We start from the raw sequence: 17,354 nt of genomic DNA on the forward strand, positions 1-17,354 counted from the left end.
CTGTTCACAGTAGAGGACGGCATATTATTATAGAGAGTAAGAGTGATTGTCCCGAGCAAAGTTCACCACCAGATACTGGCTGAACTCCACCAGGATCATCCAGGGGTTTCCAAAATGAAGATATTGGTGAGAAGTTATGTCATGGTGACTAGGATTGGGTGCAGACACAGCTGCGTTGCTGCGGCATTGCCCAGAGTGCCAACGAGGATAGCGATTATTGCCAGCACCTCCCACGTTTGTGGGAATGACTAGGCAAATCATGGACTCAGTTACATGTCCTTTCGTGAGCTTAATGTTCTTACTCTTTGTGGACACCCACTTAAATTGGCTGTAAACTTGTCAAGTTTATTCATCAAACATGGGGACTGTGCACATCTTTTGCAATACATGGCCACTGGAGGTGATGGTCACAGATAATGGGCCATTATTTATGAGCAAGGAATTTGTGTATTTCCTAAAGTCAAATGGGATTCATTATATAAGGGCAGCTCCATACCATCCCCCCATCCAATGGTCTGACAGAAAGAGCAGTTCAATCTTTGAAGGCACAGTTAAAGAAACAGTCTACAGCCTACAGCCACAGGGATAGCTCCAGCACAGTTGTTAACAGGGAGAAGACTCTGCACCAGGTTAAATCTGATCTTCCCGGACCTGGCATTGGGGGTCCCTAAAGCAGTATCAGAATGCCAATGCCAGACACAGACTCCACTAAGTTAGAAAGACAGTTTGCCTCAGCGGACAAAGTTTGGTGTTGGAACCATGCATGGGTAAGAGGATTGATCGATGCGAGGTCAGGTCCAGGGATATATAAAGTTCAATAGGTGTGACGGTCCTGAACAAGCACGTGGACTACATGAAAGCTGCAAACTCACAAACGGTGCAGGAACAAAACATGCGCGACTCCTTGACTGTCTTTCCGACTGTTCCAAAACCCGTGGGTTCTCCCTCTCTGTCATATGTTGAAGATACCTTGGAATCTGAGATAGAGATGACAGACAGGGCGGCACGGTGGCACAGTGGCACGGTCCCACAGTCCAAAGATGTGCGGGTCAGGTGAATTGGCCATGCTAAATTGCACGTAGGTAAGGGGTATATGTAGGGGTATGGGTGGGTTGCGCTTCGGCGGGTCGGTGTGGACTTGTTGGGCCGAAGGGCCTGTTTCCACACTGTAAGAAATCTAATCTAATCTATACCAAGGGATCTGTACTGGAACCCTTCTGTTTACAATTACAATACATCGCTGCCACAATGCCTTTGCTGCCTGAAGAAGAGAATGCATTTATTCTGAGACCCTCCGGCTGCCTCAGTGAACTAGTGTTATATACTGCCCGTATCAGAGGCAGAGCTGACCGGTGCTAAGACATCCCAGGAGGAGCAAAAAAAAGGCTTATATCTTCAGGCTCAGAGGGGAAGGATACAGTAGTTATAACAAGGTCAGCCAGTGGATCTCAGACTATGAGTTCCCTGACTGGATGAGATTAACAGCCCCAATCAGGGAGCCCTGGATGATCGATATAAACAAGAGTGTCAGACATCCTGTTCACTCTAAGACCTGACTCTGAGGGAGCTGGATCAGTGTCAAGAACTCTCCACGCGTGAATGTTTCCTTACATCACCCTTGTTTCCTTTGCACGTCACTTTTTTAAAAAAAATCAATTCAGGTATTGATCACACACACTCCCTGACATCTGCCTTCAACTTGGCTATTTACAATTTCCAACTTGTAACTTATTGTATACCCAAAAAGGTTTCAGTGGGGTTACAGTGGCTACAGGCTACAGTGGGGTTACTATTAAAGCAACTTCAAGTAGGATCCTGCCAGAGAGTAAACACCAATCCACTGCCCAGTGCTCACTTTAAAGTGGTTCAAGAGAATCATTAAAAGGTGAATAGGGTTACATCTGTGTCAGATCCACGTTTAATTTGGATGAGACACAGCAGTCATGGCAAAACAGCACAAAAACAGTCTTTACACTTCCTATAAAACACTGAATATAATGCAGAAGCCAGGCAGCACCACAGAAGCTGTTTACACACACACACAGATTGTGCTAGGCATCATCTTGAACGTGTTGACAACAGAAACCCAATTTTGGAAAATAAGTTCAATGCTGAGCTTGTCTGAACATTTTCATGATGTTTCCATGTTAATGACTATGTCAATCCTTCATGCCTTGGCAACTATTAGTACTTCAGTAGACAACTCCTACGTAAATATTCCAAATCGATCAACTAATTTGTTTCTTTTGGCTACTTTACTTTTTTCATGGATTTGGTGTTCCCAATTCTTTGCGACACGGATAGTAAACAAACTGATCTTTGCCCCCTCCCTCACTGCTGTGAAGTGTGGGGTATGTTTTTACTTAGCCTCCTCATCAGAAACTACTGACCTTGAATTGGATGTCTCCTTCCCTGAGCTTGATGAAATTATTTATCAGCTAAAGAATTGGCAATCAAACCAATTCAAAGAAACCTTACTATATAGAAACAGACTATTCAGCCCAACAAGTGCACACTGACCCTCCAAAGAGCATCCCACCCAGACCCACCTCCCCCCCCCCCAACCCTTTCCCATGGCTAACACACCTAACCTATACATCCCTGAACATTATGGGCAATTTAACATGGCCAAACCACCTAAGCTGCCCTTTGGGCTATGGGAGGAAATTAGAGCACCCAGCGGAAACCCACACTGACACAGGGAGAATGTGCAAACTCCAAACAGACAGTTGCCTGAGGCTGGAATCAAAGGTGGGTCCCTGAAACTGTGAGGCAGCAGAGCTAACCACTGAGCCACCATGCCACCCCTCCTTTCAACCCATCACAAAGCATTATTGTGGATACAGTGAGGGGTTGTCTGTTTTCATTCCATGTTTTAGCCTGATGAACCTTTCAAGGGTGAAGATTGATTTCTGCTCTTTACTCTTGTTTGTAGGACTGGGACTTTCAAGTCTGGAAGCGGAATTTGACTGATGGACAATTTGCTGTGGCCTATCTTTGCACAGCCAGTGATGGGAATATTCGGACTTTCAAGCTGAGCCTGCCTGCTCTCTTCATAGTGGACTGTGCACTTGGCTACAACATTTATGATGTTTTTGCCAAAAAGCTTGTACGGTCTCTTACTTCAAGTCAGACACACCGATTCCAAGTCAATCCCACAGGAGTTGCCCTGTTCTTTATCCGACCCAAATGCAAACTGCTTTGATGTTAATATTTGTAAATTAGATATAAATTTGAAGAAAAAAGAGATTTGTTGCTCATTTTGATGAAACTCAAATATGTAATATGTTAGAGAACAATATTGTCTACTATGTCCATGTAGGTAACATTTCAGAATATGCCACTATTTAGCAAATCTACTTTTAAAGAATTTCTAACATATGATTCTCAAATGTCAAATTCCTTGTTTTCTGAAATCCTACAGCATACAATGTGACAACACGGTGAAAGATGTTGTGAATCTTAATTGATTTACAATTGAAAGTGATATATTATGTGTCCACAAGATTCCCAATTGAATGAGCTTGAGACGTTAGATCTTTGACATTTGACAAAATGTCAGTAGATTTTTAGATTTAGATTTAGTTTTTATCGTCATGTGTACTCAAGTACAGAGTACAAGAGTACAGTGAAAAGTATAAAATATCGCCACACACTACACCATCCTAGGTACAAAGTACCGAGGTACAAAATCTCAGTTAGAGAAATAGAGAAATAAGTTAAAGAGTTCAGCACTATAGTTTTCTTAACGTAGAAGCAGAAAAATAAAGAAATAAAGTTAAACTGTTAAATATTACTGTCCTTTCTTGACCGACTGCAGATGGGGCTGAAGATACTCCAACTTGGGCTTCCCCTGTACCTGCTGAATTTCATGTCACTTTGTGCATTCAGTTATTCTGCTCAAAGTGACAGCCCCAGTTGTCATAACAGTGATTGATAAAGGCACGTACCAATCCCATTTTAGTTACTGGACGGTGAGATTACATAACTTTGCTGGTCATGTGTGAACTTTACCGAATAGATTATTTATATGCGTTCAAGTCCCCTGTAAGTCAAGAAAAGTAAACATTTTCAAAGTTGACACAAATGTCTTGGATGGCGTATGATATTATCATGTTGAAATCATGCAATCAGTTCCATCTGCCACATCAGGACATATGGTGGTCTTGAAACAAAATGGTTTTGACATGTTTTTTCTTCAGAATAAAATATTCAAATCATGGAGGAAAAATTGTCCTGAATTAGCCAGATCCTGGAATTCCCTTTGTTACAGCACCAGATTAGATTAGCTTAGATTACTTACAGTGTGGAAACAGGCCCTTCGGCCCAACAAGTCCACACCGACCCGCCGAAGCGCAACCCACCCATACCCCTACATTTACCACTTACCTAACACTATGGGCAATTTAGCATGGCCAATTCACCTGACCCGCACATCTTTGGACTGTGGGAGGAAACCGGAGCACCCGGAGGAAACCCACGCAGACACGGGGAGAACGTGCAAACTCCACACAGTCAGTCACCTGAGTTGGGAATTGAACCCGGGTCTCACGCGCTGTGAGGCAGCAGTGCACTGTGCATGTAACAACACAACATGGACAGCAGGACCTCAAGAAGATGCTTATCACCACCATCTCAAGGATAATTAGGGATGGACAAGAAATATTGGCCTAGGCAGTGGTGCACATCATTTGAACAAATAAAAAACTTAAATGTATGATCAAATTTGTCTTTTTTTAAAAAAAACTTGCTTCTGTTTGTTATCATGTAACAAAAGGTATTGAGTATTAGATATATTTTGTACACTAATATTGTGATTATGCCAACTTATGGTACAACTGGACAAGTAAGATTCCAAAATGAAATCTAAATTGATAGATTTTTTTTAGTTAGTTACCATGGCGCTCAGTCACTGCAACATAATCACACAAGACTGCAGATCTTTTTTTTAAACAGAATTATTACACAAAAAGCAAGTTAACTATGTACATCAGTTAGAATGATTGTAAAACACACAGCCAAACAAAATATCAACCTGTTTCCTGACAATATTTGTTGCAGAGAATCAGGGCTGGACAAGTAATGCCATTATCTGAACTCTTTGAAAAATAAAAAAAAGGTGCAGGAGTAGGCCATTTGGCCTTTCGAGCCTGCACCACCGCTCAATATGATCATGGCTGGTCACGCAATCTCCCCACATCCCTTTAGCTGCAAGGGCCATGACCAGCTCCCTTTTGAATATCTAATGAACTGCCCCAACAGCTTCCTGTGGGAGAGAATCGCACAGGTTCACGACTCCCTGAGTAAAGAAATTCTTCCTAATTTCTGTCCTGAATGGTTTACCCCTTATTCTTAGACTGTGACCCCTAGCTCTGGACTTCCCCAACATCAGGAACATTCTTCCTGCATCTAGCCTGTCCAGTCCCATCAGGATTTTATATGTTTCTATGAGATCTCCCCTCATTCCTCTAAATTCCCATGAATACAAGCCCAGTCAATCCAGTCTTTGCTCATATGTTGAGGATCGAAAATTTGAATTTAGGCTGTTGTCAGAAGCAACAAGTCTCTATAGATTTTTATTAACCACAAAGTGGCTTTTCAATTAAAAATAACACAACAAAATGGCTGCAAGTAATGATTTGACTGTGTGAACTTGAACTGCTGCTTTATTTAGAGACAAGAAAGAACAATGGATTTTTCAAAATATGAATCATAAGACAGTGATTTGGTATTCGAACTAACCTTGAACTGCTTGCATGGGTTGGTGCTCTACGTAAATGAAGAACCCTTTCCCAGGGAATATCATTGGATTAACCTGCTGTAAATCATGTCACTTATTTACACATATGTAAATCATATGAGATTGGTCTTCTCTTGTAATTAAGGCTGTACTATCTCTTAAAAAAACATATAAATAATGTGTAATTTTTCGTTGTAATTGCACCATTTCACCATGGAACACAGAAACACCTCCGTGTTTCTGGACAAATCTGCGTCAGGCTGCCTTAATTTATTAAACTGGTAACCTTGCTTTAAACAGACCGTACTCCTAGTGATTCTTTTGACCGATCTTGAACCGAGGCGCCCTCTGGAGGGGTCATAGATCTTCAGTAGCCCAGTCAATCCAGTCTTTCCTCATATGTCAGTCCTGCCATCCCAAGAATCAGTGTGGTGAACCTTTGCTGGACTCCCTCAATAGCAAAAATGTCCTTGCTCAGACTAGGAGATGGAAACTGTACACAATACTCAAGGTGTGACCTCACCAAGGCTCTGTATAGGCCCAGCAAAACATTCTTATTCTGAAGCTCAAATCCTCTTGCTCTGAAGGTTAGCATGCTTTCCTCACTGCTTGCTGCACCTGCATGCCAACCTTCAGCAACTGTTCCACCATGACATCCAGTCTCGTTAAACCTCACCACTTTCTAAAAGGCCACTATTGATATAATAAACTGCCTTCCTGTTTTGACGACCAAAGTGGATAACCTCATATGTATCCACATTATATTGCATTTGCCAAGTATTTGCCCACTCAGCCAGTCTGTCCAAATCACCCTGCAGTCTCTTAGCATCCTCCTCACTGCACATACTGCCGCCCAGCTTAGTGTCATCTGCATATTTGAAGATATTGCATTCAGTTCCTTCTTCCAAATTGTTAATGTGTTTTGTCAACAGCTGAGGTCCCAGCACTGAACTCTGTGGCACTCCACTCATCACTGCCTGATATTCTGAAAAGGAACCATCTATTCCAATTTTCTGCATCCTATCTGCCAACTAATTTTCTATCCGTGTCAATACATTATCTCCAATACAATAAGTTTTAATTTTACTTTGTAATCTCGAGTGTGGAACCTTGTCAAAAAGCCTTTCGAAAGTCCAGATACACAACACCTACTGATTTAGCCTTGTCCACTCTATTGGGCACATCCTCAAAAGATTCCAGAAGATTTGTCAAGCATGATTTCCCTTTAGCGAATCCATGTTGACCAGGACCAATTCTGTCACTGCTTTCCAAACGCTCAGTTATTGCATTCTTGATGATTGACTCCAGCAATTTCCCCACCACCGATGTCAGGCTAACTGGCCGATAATTCCCCATTTTCTCTCTCCCTCATTTTGTTACAAAGTACGATTACATTAGTTACCTTCCAGTCCATTTGAAATTCTCTACTGAATGCTGGAAAATGGTCACCAATGTGTCCACTAATTCTAGGGTCACTTCCTTGAGTACTATGGGATGTGGGGCATCAGGCCCTGGAGACCTACTGGGGAAATTGATGGGATTAAAACCCAATACCATTTCCTGACTAATAAGAATTTCCTTCAATTCCTCCTTCATGCTTGTCCTCTTGCTTTTCCTTAAGGTTATTTGTGTCCTCCCTAGTGAAGGCAGATCCAAAGTAATTGTTCAACTGGTCTGCCATCTCTTTGTTGTTCATTATGAATTCACCTGATTCTAACTACAAAGGACCTATATTTGTTTTCACCAGTCTTTTCACGTGTCTATAGAAGCTTTTGCAGTCAGTTCTTGTTTACTGCAAACTTACTTACATATTCTATTTTCCCTTTCCAAATTAAACCCTTTGTTCTTTCCTGCTGAATTTTAAATTTCTCCCAGTTCTTGGTTTTGCTGCTGCTTTCTGGCCAATTTATATGCCTTCTCTTTGGCTTTAACGCTTTCCCCTTGAGCCACCTTCCCTATTTTACTCTTACGCCAGATAGGGATGTACAATTGTTGAAGCTCATCAATGTGTTCTTCAAATGTCTGATACTTCCTATCCACCATCAATCCCTCAAGTATCCTTAGCCTGCTTATCCTAGCCCATGCAAACCTATGGATTCTGCTTAACTCATGATTTATTTTGCTGTGAAATGTGGAGACAGTTTGACAAAGCCTTTCTGTAACTGCTGATGTGGCCTTTTCACAAATCTGAAAGCCTAAACCTTTTCAGTTCTCATAATTTGCAGATTTCTAAGCAAACTCTCCTGGTTTGAAAGTTTCACAAACTATTCTGCTGAAGTGACTTGTTCATTCAACTGCACTGAATCCGTCTTCTAGGACAGAAACTAAAGTTGCATCTAAACTGGACAAGTGATGTCTTCTGAAATGAACTTGAAAGTGCTCATCTTAGATTCTTCTGAGCTGGAAACAAGGCTCATTGCCTTACTTTTTTACTCTACCAGTCATAAACCTAAGAACATAACCAACTTTCCATTGCGGCCAAAGGGGTCCACAGTCACCTCTGAAACAATGTTGGATTTAGTCACAGTTTTGGAAGGACTCCCTCAACTTACTAATTTAAAGAAAACACTTCACAGAAATAACTTCTCTTCTGCCCCTATTTTGAAACCCAAATTCCAAAAATGATATTAAAATATATAAATTTATGACCTCTCAAAGAGTGAAAATGAAAATACATATCAAAAATAATATTAGCACACTATTTTGTTATAATAACAGTATTGATATATTTAAACATAAAATAAGTTTCATAACAACCCTAACTTAACACATTTTAAGTACATTTTAATCATGGTTTTCAGTTTCTTCCATAAGTGTTCTTGACAAAACACCCACCATAAAGATGTACTTTACAGGCACATGCAAGTTGTACAGCTTGAGTATTAAACTCCACTGAAACAACTCTAAATTCTTGTCCAAACTTTATCCAAACAAATCAAAGCATCATTATCTGTGCAAATAGCAGTTTCCTCAGAGATTTTTGATGTGTAAATTTCAAACATGAAGAGACAACATAAGACACTGTTTTAATTTTTTTTATCATTTAATACTTCTGCTGTCAGGTATTCTGTTTCTGTGAAAAATAACAGAGAATGCATTTGAACCCAATTTTGCCTTCTTACCGTAAACAGCACTCACACTGATTTGCTGGCATCAACTAGGTAAAAACAAGGACTACAGATGCTGGAAACCAGAGTCTAGACTAGAGTCGTGCTGGAAAAGCACAACAGGTCAGGCAGCATCCGAGGAGCAGGAAAATCGACGTTTCAGGCAAAAGCTCAACAGCCAGTTGAATGCTTTCTCTTAATTTAGTGACTTTAAAATTGGTGCAGTGGCAGATTTCAAGTTGGGAAAGGCATTCTGACATTCTGTCCATTCAAATTTTCTGCCTTTCTTTAAAACATATGTCAAAATGATCTGTTGTAGGGCTGAAATAAACATCCGATAAAATTCATTCAGGCTGATATAGCATAGAAATTTCTGTTTTGTCGTAGACATGGGAAAATCCAAAACAGCCTTTTTCTGTCTTCTCTACATTCTACCTGACCTTGTCCCACAGTGTGGCCCAAATAAGTCACTTCTGCTTTGGAAAATTCACATCTAGTTAGCTTTATAAAGGAATTGGCTCTTTGTAACTGATCAAACAGTTTAGTCAAGTTGTGTAAAGGTCCTTCCCTGGTTTGGCTGAATGCAATCAAGACATTAATACAGCCAAAGTAACTATTGTATCCAACAGACTGCAGAGATCAATATTTCATGCAAAGCCTCCAGCAACAGACCAGCTGCACTTGGATTAATGGTGCAGGCTGAAGCCCTTAAATCTCAGACTTAATTCTGATTTGGAGATGCTGGTGTTGGACTGGAGTGTACAAAGTTAAAAATCACACAGCGCCAGGTTATAGTCTAACAGGTTTATTTGGAACCATTAGCTTTCAGAGTGCTGCTCCTTCATCAGGTGGTTGTGGAGTCTAAGATCGTAGGACACAGAAAAACTTATCCCATTTCCAAGTTTGTCACCTCCATTTACAGAAGATTCCAGCCTATGTCTAAAAGTTATTTTACAAAATTATGATATTGAATAATATTGATGCATTTATAGCTAATGTGTTACATGGATGTTTTTGCTTCACTTTGACATGAGAAGTGTAGTCTCTAAATGAATATTAATAATGCACTGCAAATATTAGAGTCATAGAGATGTGTAGCATTGAAACAGACCCTTTGGTCCAACTCATCCGTGCTGACCAGATTATCCTAAATTAATCTAGTCTCATTTGCCAGCATTTGGCCCAAATTCCTTAAACCCTTCCTATTCATATACCCATCCACATGCCTTTTAATTGTTGCAATTTCTAAAAACAATTGCATCTAAATTGCTTAACATTTACTCACATATTTAATAGTTTGCAGTTTGAAAGGTTGCTAGCAAATTAACCCAGCAATTTAATTAAGGTTCTGAATGCAGTAAGTTTTGAGGCACAGATACCTCTGATCCTTAAACCGGTTTCTCAAGCCAGCAGGTTGTACACTCAAAACCTACATAAGAAACTTGAGCATATAATCTATATTTATAGTTAAATTGATACTGAATGAGTGTTGCACTGTCAGAGATGTTATCTTTTGTATGGTAAAAGTCACCATAGTCGTACCAGACCAAAGAGTTGTTCCCTCATTAAAGAGAGAGCACTGGCGGTAGTTTAATCTGAGAGTCACCACATCTGAGTTGAGGAGAGAAGCTGAGAAAGAGAATCCTTCATGGGCAATCAGTGCAGGAATTGAACCCATCACTCAATATGGCAAAACAACCATCCATCTAAATGAAGTAACCAATAATCTTCTTTTGTTCTTTTAAAACAAGGTTCTGCCTACTCCCTCAAGTGATATAGAGTCATAGAGATGTACAGGAAATTCGACGTTTCGGGCATAAGTCCTTTGATGAAGGGCTTATGCCCGAAACGTCGAATTTCCTGTTCCTTGGATGCTGCCTGACCTGCTGCGCTTTTCCAGCAACACATTTTCAGATCTGATACTCCAGCATCTGCAGACCTCACTTTCTCCTCATAGAGATGTACAGCATGGAAACAGACCCTTCGGTCCAACCCGTCCATGCCGACCAGATATCCCAACCCAATCTAGTCCCACCTGCCAAAACGCAGCCTTTATCCCTCCAAACCCTTCCTATTCATATACACATCCAAATGCCTCTTAAATGTTGCAATTGTACCAGCCTCCGCCACATCCTCTGGCAGCTCATTCCATCCACGTACCATCCTCTGCGTGAAAAAGTTGTCCCTTAGGTCTCTTTTATATCTTTTCCCTCTCACCCTAAACCTATGCCCTCTAGTTCTGGACTCCCTAACCCCAGGGAAAAGACTTTGCCTATTTATCATATCCATGCCCCTCATAATTTTGTAAACCTCTATAAGGTCACCCCTCAGCCTCCGACGCTCTAGGGGGAACAGCCCCAGCCTGTTCAGCCTCTCCCTGTAGCTGATCTTCCAACCCTGACAACATCCTTGTAAATCTTTTCTGATCCCTTTCAAGTTTCACAACATCTTTTCAATAGGAAGGAGACCAGAATTGCATGCAATATTCCAACAGTGGCCTAACCAATGTCCTGTACAGCCGCAACATGACTTCCCAACTCCTGTACTCAATACTCTGACCAATAAAGGAAAGCATACCAAATGCCTTCTTCACTATCCTATCTACCTGCGACTCCACTTTCAAGGAGTTATGAACCTGCACTCCAATGTCTCTTTGTTCAGCAACACTCCCTAGGACCTTACCATTAAGTGTATAAGTCCTGCTAAGATTTGCTTTCCCAAAATGCAGCACCTCACATTTATCTGAATTAAACTTCATCTGTCACTTCTCAGCCCATTGGCCCATCTGGTCCAGATCCTGTTGTAATCTGAGGTAACCCTCTTTGCTGTCCACTACACCTCCAACTTTGGTGTCATCTGCAAACTTACTAACTGTACCTCTAATACTCGCATCCAAACCATTTATGTAAATGACGAAAAGTAAAGGGCCCAGCACCGATCCTTGTGGCACCCCACTGGTCACAGGCCTCCAGTCTGAAAAACAACCTTCCACCACCACCCTCTGTCTTCTACCTCTGAGCCAGTTCTGTATCCAAATGGCTAGTTCTCCCTGTATTCCATGAGATCTAACATTGCTAATCAGTCTCCCATGGGGAACCTTGTCGAACGCCTTACTGAAGTCCATATAGATCACATTTACTGCTCTGCCCTCATCAATCTTCTTTGTTACTTCATCAAAAAATTCAATCAAATTTGTGAGACATGATTTCCCACGCACAAAGCCATGTTGATTATCCTGAATCAGTCTTTGCTTTTCCAAATACATGTACATCCTGTCCCTCAGGATTCCCTCCAACAACTTGCCCACCACCGACGTCAGGCTCACTGGTCTATAGTTCCCTGGCTTGTCCTTACCACCCTTCTTAAACAGTGGCACCACATTTGCCAACCTCCAGTCTTCTGGCATCTCACCTGTGACTATCGATGATACAAATATCTAAGTAAGAGGCCCAGCAACCACTTCCCTAGTTTCCCACAGAGTTCTAGGGTACACCTGATCAAGTCATGGGGATTTATCTACCTTTAACTGTTTCAAGACATTCAGCACTTCCTCCTCTGTAATCTGGACACTTTGCAAGATGTCACCATCTATTTCCCTACAGTCTATATCTTCCATATCTTTTTCCACAGTAAATACTAATGCAAAATATTGAATTAGTATATCCCTCATTTTCTGTGGCTCCACACAAAGGCTGCCTTGCTGATCTTTGAGGGGCCCTATTCTCTCCCTAGTTACCCTTTTGTCCTAATATATTTGTAAATCCCCTTTGGATTCTCCTTAATTCTATTTGCCAAAGCTATCTCATGTACCCGTTTTGCCCTCCTGATTTCCCTCTTAAGTATCCTCCCTCAGCACAACTGTAATGCTGTCCCTTATCAAAAATGCCACTCCCCTCCTCTTTGCCTCCCTTTCTATCCTTCCTGTAGCATTTGTATCCTGGAACATTCAGCTGCCAGTCCTGCCCATCCCTGAGCCATGTTTCCATAATTGCTATGATATCCTAGTCCCATGTTCCTAACCATGCTCTGAGTTCATCTGCCTTCCCTGTTAGGCCCCTTGCATTGAAATAAATGCAGTTTAATTTATTAGTCCTATCTTGTGCCTGCCCTGTTCGACTCACTTCTGTTCTCAGCTGTACCCGTCTCAGATCGATCTCTTTCCTCACTATCTCCCTGGGTCCCCCCCCACCCCCCCACCTTTCTAGTTTAAATCCTCCCAAGCAGTTCTAGCAAATTTCCCGACCAGTATATTAGTCCCTTCCAACTTAGGTGCAATCCATCCTTCTTGTACAGGTCACTTCTACCCAAAGAGAGATTCCAATGATCCAAAAATGTGAATCCTTCTCCCATACACCAGCTCCTCAGCCATGCATTCATCTGCTCTATCCACCTATTCCTGCCCTCACTAGTTCATTGCACTGGGAGTAATCCAGATATTACTACCCTTGAGGACCTCCTTTTTAAAATTCTACCTAACTCTCTGTAATCTCCCTTCAGAGTCTCAACCTTTTCCCTTCCAATGTCGTTGGTCCCAATGTGGACAATGACCTCCCGCTGGCCCCTCTCCCCCGTGAGAACATTCTGCGCACTGAGACATCCTTGATCCTGGCACCAGGGAAACAACACACCATTCTGCTTTTTCTCTGCTGGCCACAGAAACGTCTGTCTGTTCCTCTGACATACAGAATCCCTTAACACAATTGATCTCTTGGAAGCCGAAGTACCCCGCGTTGCATTAGAGCCAGTCTCAATAACAGAAACTTGGCTGTTTGTGCTACGTTCCCCTGAGAATCCATCACCCCCTACATTTTCCAAAACAGCATACTGTTTGAAATGGGTATATCCACAAAAGACTCCTGCACTAGCTGCCTTCCTCTCTTACCCTTACTGGAGTTAACCCATCTATGTGACTGTATCTGAGTCTTTTCCTCCTTCCTATAACTGTCATCCATCACATACTGTTGCTGTTGAAAATTCCTCATCGCTTCTATTTGTCTCTCCAACTGATCTGATAAGATTTGCATCCAACAGCATTTATGGCAGATATAATCCGCAGTAACCCTTAAATTCCCACATCTGACAAGAAGTACATATCACTGCAAAGGCCATTTTTGCTCCTTCACAATCTACAGACCCAGAAAATAACACCGTCTTATTCCTCTACAAACACTGCCCCAGGTTAAATTAATAGCTATGGCTTATATTTTAAGTTTAATCAAGAGACTTATCTCCAAAAACATATAATCAAGAAAGAATCCACTGTACCCACTACTGCAGCCTTTCTCTTGGACAGACTTAAAACAACAATTAACTTATCTGATTCTGTGCTGTGAACTTCGCCCAACAGTTCCTCCAAGATTAGTTGTGAATTTCACTGTTTGTTAATTTTCCCAGATGCACTCCGATGTCCAGCGATACACGAATTCAAACAGCAAAGGCGGTAACTGTGCAGGTTATAAAGAATCAATGACATTATTTGAAGGTTAGGATCCTTCCTGGTGTCCCGGATAATGTTTTTCCCTCAACTCAACAATGCAAAACAAAGTTATGTTTTAGATTAGACTTACAGTGTGGAAACAGGCCCTTCGGCCCAACAAGTCCACACCGACCCGCCGAAGCGCAACCCACCCATACCCCTGCATTTACCCCTTACCTAACACTACGGGCAATTTAGCATGGCCAATTCACCTGACCCGCACATCTTTGGACTGTGGGAGGAAACCGGAGCACCCGGAGGAAACCCACGCAGACACGGGGAGAACGTGCAAACTCCACACAGTCAGTCGCCTGAGTCGGGAATTGAACCCGGGTCTACAGGCACTGTGAGGCAGCAGTGCTAACCACTGTGCCACCGTGCCGCCCACTAAGTGGTCAGTGTTTTTGGTGAGAACCCATTATGTTTAAGCTCAGTAGAACTTGGACAACTATTTGATATTATTTAATTAATTAGTCATATGTACCTAGATACAGTGAAAAGTTTTATTTTGCATGCAGTACAGACAGATCGTACCATACAGAGATCGTAGGGTGTTAGAACCCGAATAACGGAGTTATGGGTGTAAAGAAGGCACGCATAAAGCAAGATCAACATTAGATTTGAAATTTGAGAGATCCATTCAGAAGTCCAATAACTGCAGGGAAGAAGCTGCTCTTGAAACTGTAGGTAGGTGTGTTTAAGCTTTTGTATTTGCTGCCTGAAAGAGGAGGTTGGGAGAGATTATAATTGGGGTGGGAGGGGTCTTTGATGAAGTTGGCTGCCTTTTGAAGGCATTGAGAAATACAGATGGAGTTAACTATTGGTACCCCTTGAGTAGATCAATAAGGAACACCATTGTGAAGGCAGCAATTCCAGAAAAAGATCTACCTTAACCTCACATTCCTGATGAAGAGCTTATGCTTTAAACATCAACGCTCCTGCTTCTCTGAGGTTGCCTGACCTGCTGTGGCTTTTCCAGCATCACACTTTTGGATTCTGATCTCCAGCACCTGCAGTCCTCACTTTCTCCCATTACCTTTTTAGATTACTTACAGTGTGGAAACAGGGCCTTCGGCCCAACAAGTCCACACCGACCCTCCGAAGAACAACCCACCCAGACCCATTCCCCTACACCTAAAACTAGATGCAATTTAGCATGGCCAATTCACCTGACCTGCACATGTTTGGACTGTGGGAGGAAACCGGAGCACCCGGAGGAAACCCACGCAGACACAGGGAGAACGTGCAAACTCCACACAGACAGTTGCCTGAGGCAGGAATTGAACCCAGGTACCCTGGTGCTGTGAAGCAGCAGCACTAGCCACTGTGCCAATGTGCCACATTATCAAGGCAGTTTGCAATAAGCAATAAGGGTATCCACATCCTGAGTGCAGCTTTCAAAATTCTTTGCCAGCCATTCATTTTTTTTCTCTCTCTCTGTTAAGGAGGGCAGATTCTGCTCCCAAGGCTTTAAGAACAAATGAAACGCGAAGATCATTGCAGAGCAGTGTTCTCTCGTAGATAGGGCATGGAATTTCGATTGGAAGCAGGAATAGAAAAAAGACAATGCTTGGTTAAAATTGTCGTCAGATTGTCAACTGCTTTATATGACAAATAGATCAATCGTATCAATTGGTCTAACACTGCAGTGTGCTGTTCAACAACATAACTTTCTGGATATTATTTCCTCCCTCGATGTACTGATCTGTCTTTTCCTTAAATGCACCTATTCTAATCGTTTCAAATACTTCCTGTGGTAGCGAGTTCCACACTGCAGCCACTTTTTGGGTGAAGTTGCATCTAAAATATCCCTCTCCCCGAATGGGGAGGCTACAACACAAGATTTCATAGCTGCGTTTGTCGGGGGTGGGCAGTGAAAAACACAAGGCTGACACTCCCCCCGCCGAGAATTCGTGGGCACACTCGTTTTATACATCCCTGCAGAAGGCGATCGAATGAAGCACACACAGCTGTGAAAATAGGTTTTTTTATTGTGAGGAACATCACTGAGATGGGAAGAGAACTTTAACACCCACATCGTCCCCAGAGTCTTATTTTAAAAAGAATGAACTTTACCTTGATCCACTTTGTGGTGGATGGCTGGAGGAGTGGAGGGGGGTGGGGGTTAATTTAGTCCCTTTTGTGGTGTGGTGGAGGGGATGGAGTGTAAACTGCTTTGGCCGGGGAGAAGAGTAATTTGGTCGTGTGTGTGTGTGTGTTGGGGGAGGTGTAAACTCATTCGCCTGGGGCAGGGGGGGAACTTAGTCCTTTGTGTTTTTTTTGGGGGGGTGGGGTATGTGTCAGAGGGTGGGGGGGGGGTGGGAGAGAATAATGTGAGGCAGTTTGTTTCTCTCTCCCTATGTTGGGGGGTGGGTAATGAATTGCTGTGATTCCCGATACCTGCAGACCAGTCCTTTGTGGGTCTTACAGCGTTGGTCTGGAGTGAGGAGGGGGGCGGGGGGGAAGCTGTCTGGAAATGTGACTGTGTTCAGTTTGACAGGAGCACGGGACCCCCTCCCCCAATAAAGCGGGGGCATCCCTAGACAGTAAGGGGTGGGGGTTGGGGGGTGGTTACTGTGGCGCTGGAAAAGGGTGGGGGTGGGTTTACAAGATAATGAGGGGCTGGTCCAGGTCTGTCCGTGTCTTTGTGTCCCCGAGCTGGGGAGGGGGAGTCTGTGACTGAGCTGGGAGGGGGTGGGGGAGTCTGTGACCGGGTGTATGTGTGTGTGTGGGGGGTCTGTGACTGAGCTGGGGAGGAGTTGGGGGAGTCTGTGTCCCCGGGGGAGTGTGTGTGTGTGGGGGGGACGGGGTTGTCTGTGACTGAGCTGGGGAGGGGGTGGGGGAGTGTGTGACTGTGTGTGTGGGGGGGGGGTCTGTGACTGAGCTGGAGAGGGGTTGGGGGAAGATTGAGTCGGGGGGGTGGGGGAGTCTGTGTCCCCGGGGGGGTGGGGGGAGTGTGTGACCGGGTGTGTGTGTGTGTGGGGGGGGACGGGGTTGTCTGTGACTGAGCTGGGGAGGGGGTGGGGGAGTG

At 43.1% G+C, this 17,354-nt stretch overlaps 1 protein-coding gene across 1 annotated transcript in view; it reads left to right on the forward strand.

Moving 5' to 3' along the window:
* Positions 1–3,205, forward strand: part of LOC132825571 (alpha-N-acetylgalactosaminidase-like) — a 34,498-nt gene extending 31,293 nt beyond the window's left edge. Inside the window, exon 7 of the mRNA XM_060840950.1 lies at positions 2,936–3,205. Coding sequence (XP_060696933.1) covers positions 2,936–3,205 — 270 coding nt within the window. The remainder of the gene's footprint in view (positions 1–2,935) is intronic.
* The last annotated feature ends 14,149 nt before the right edge of the window (positions 3,206–17,354 follow it).

This window comes from Hemiscyllium ocellatum, chromosome 20, assembly GCF_020745735.1.
Source record: "Hemiscyllium ocellatum isolate sHemOce1 chromosome 20, sHemOce1.pat.X.cur, whole genome shotgun sequence".
In the NCBI taxonomy this organism is placed as follows: Eukaryota; Metazoa; Chordata; class Chondrichthyes; order Orectolobiformes; family Hemiscylliidae; genus Hemiscyllium; species Hemiscyllium ocellatum.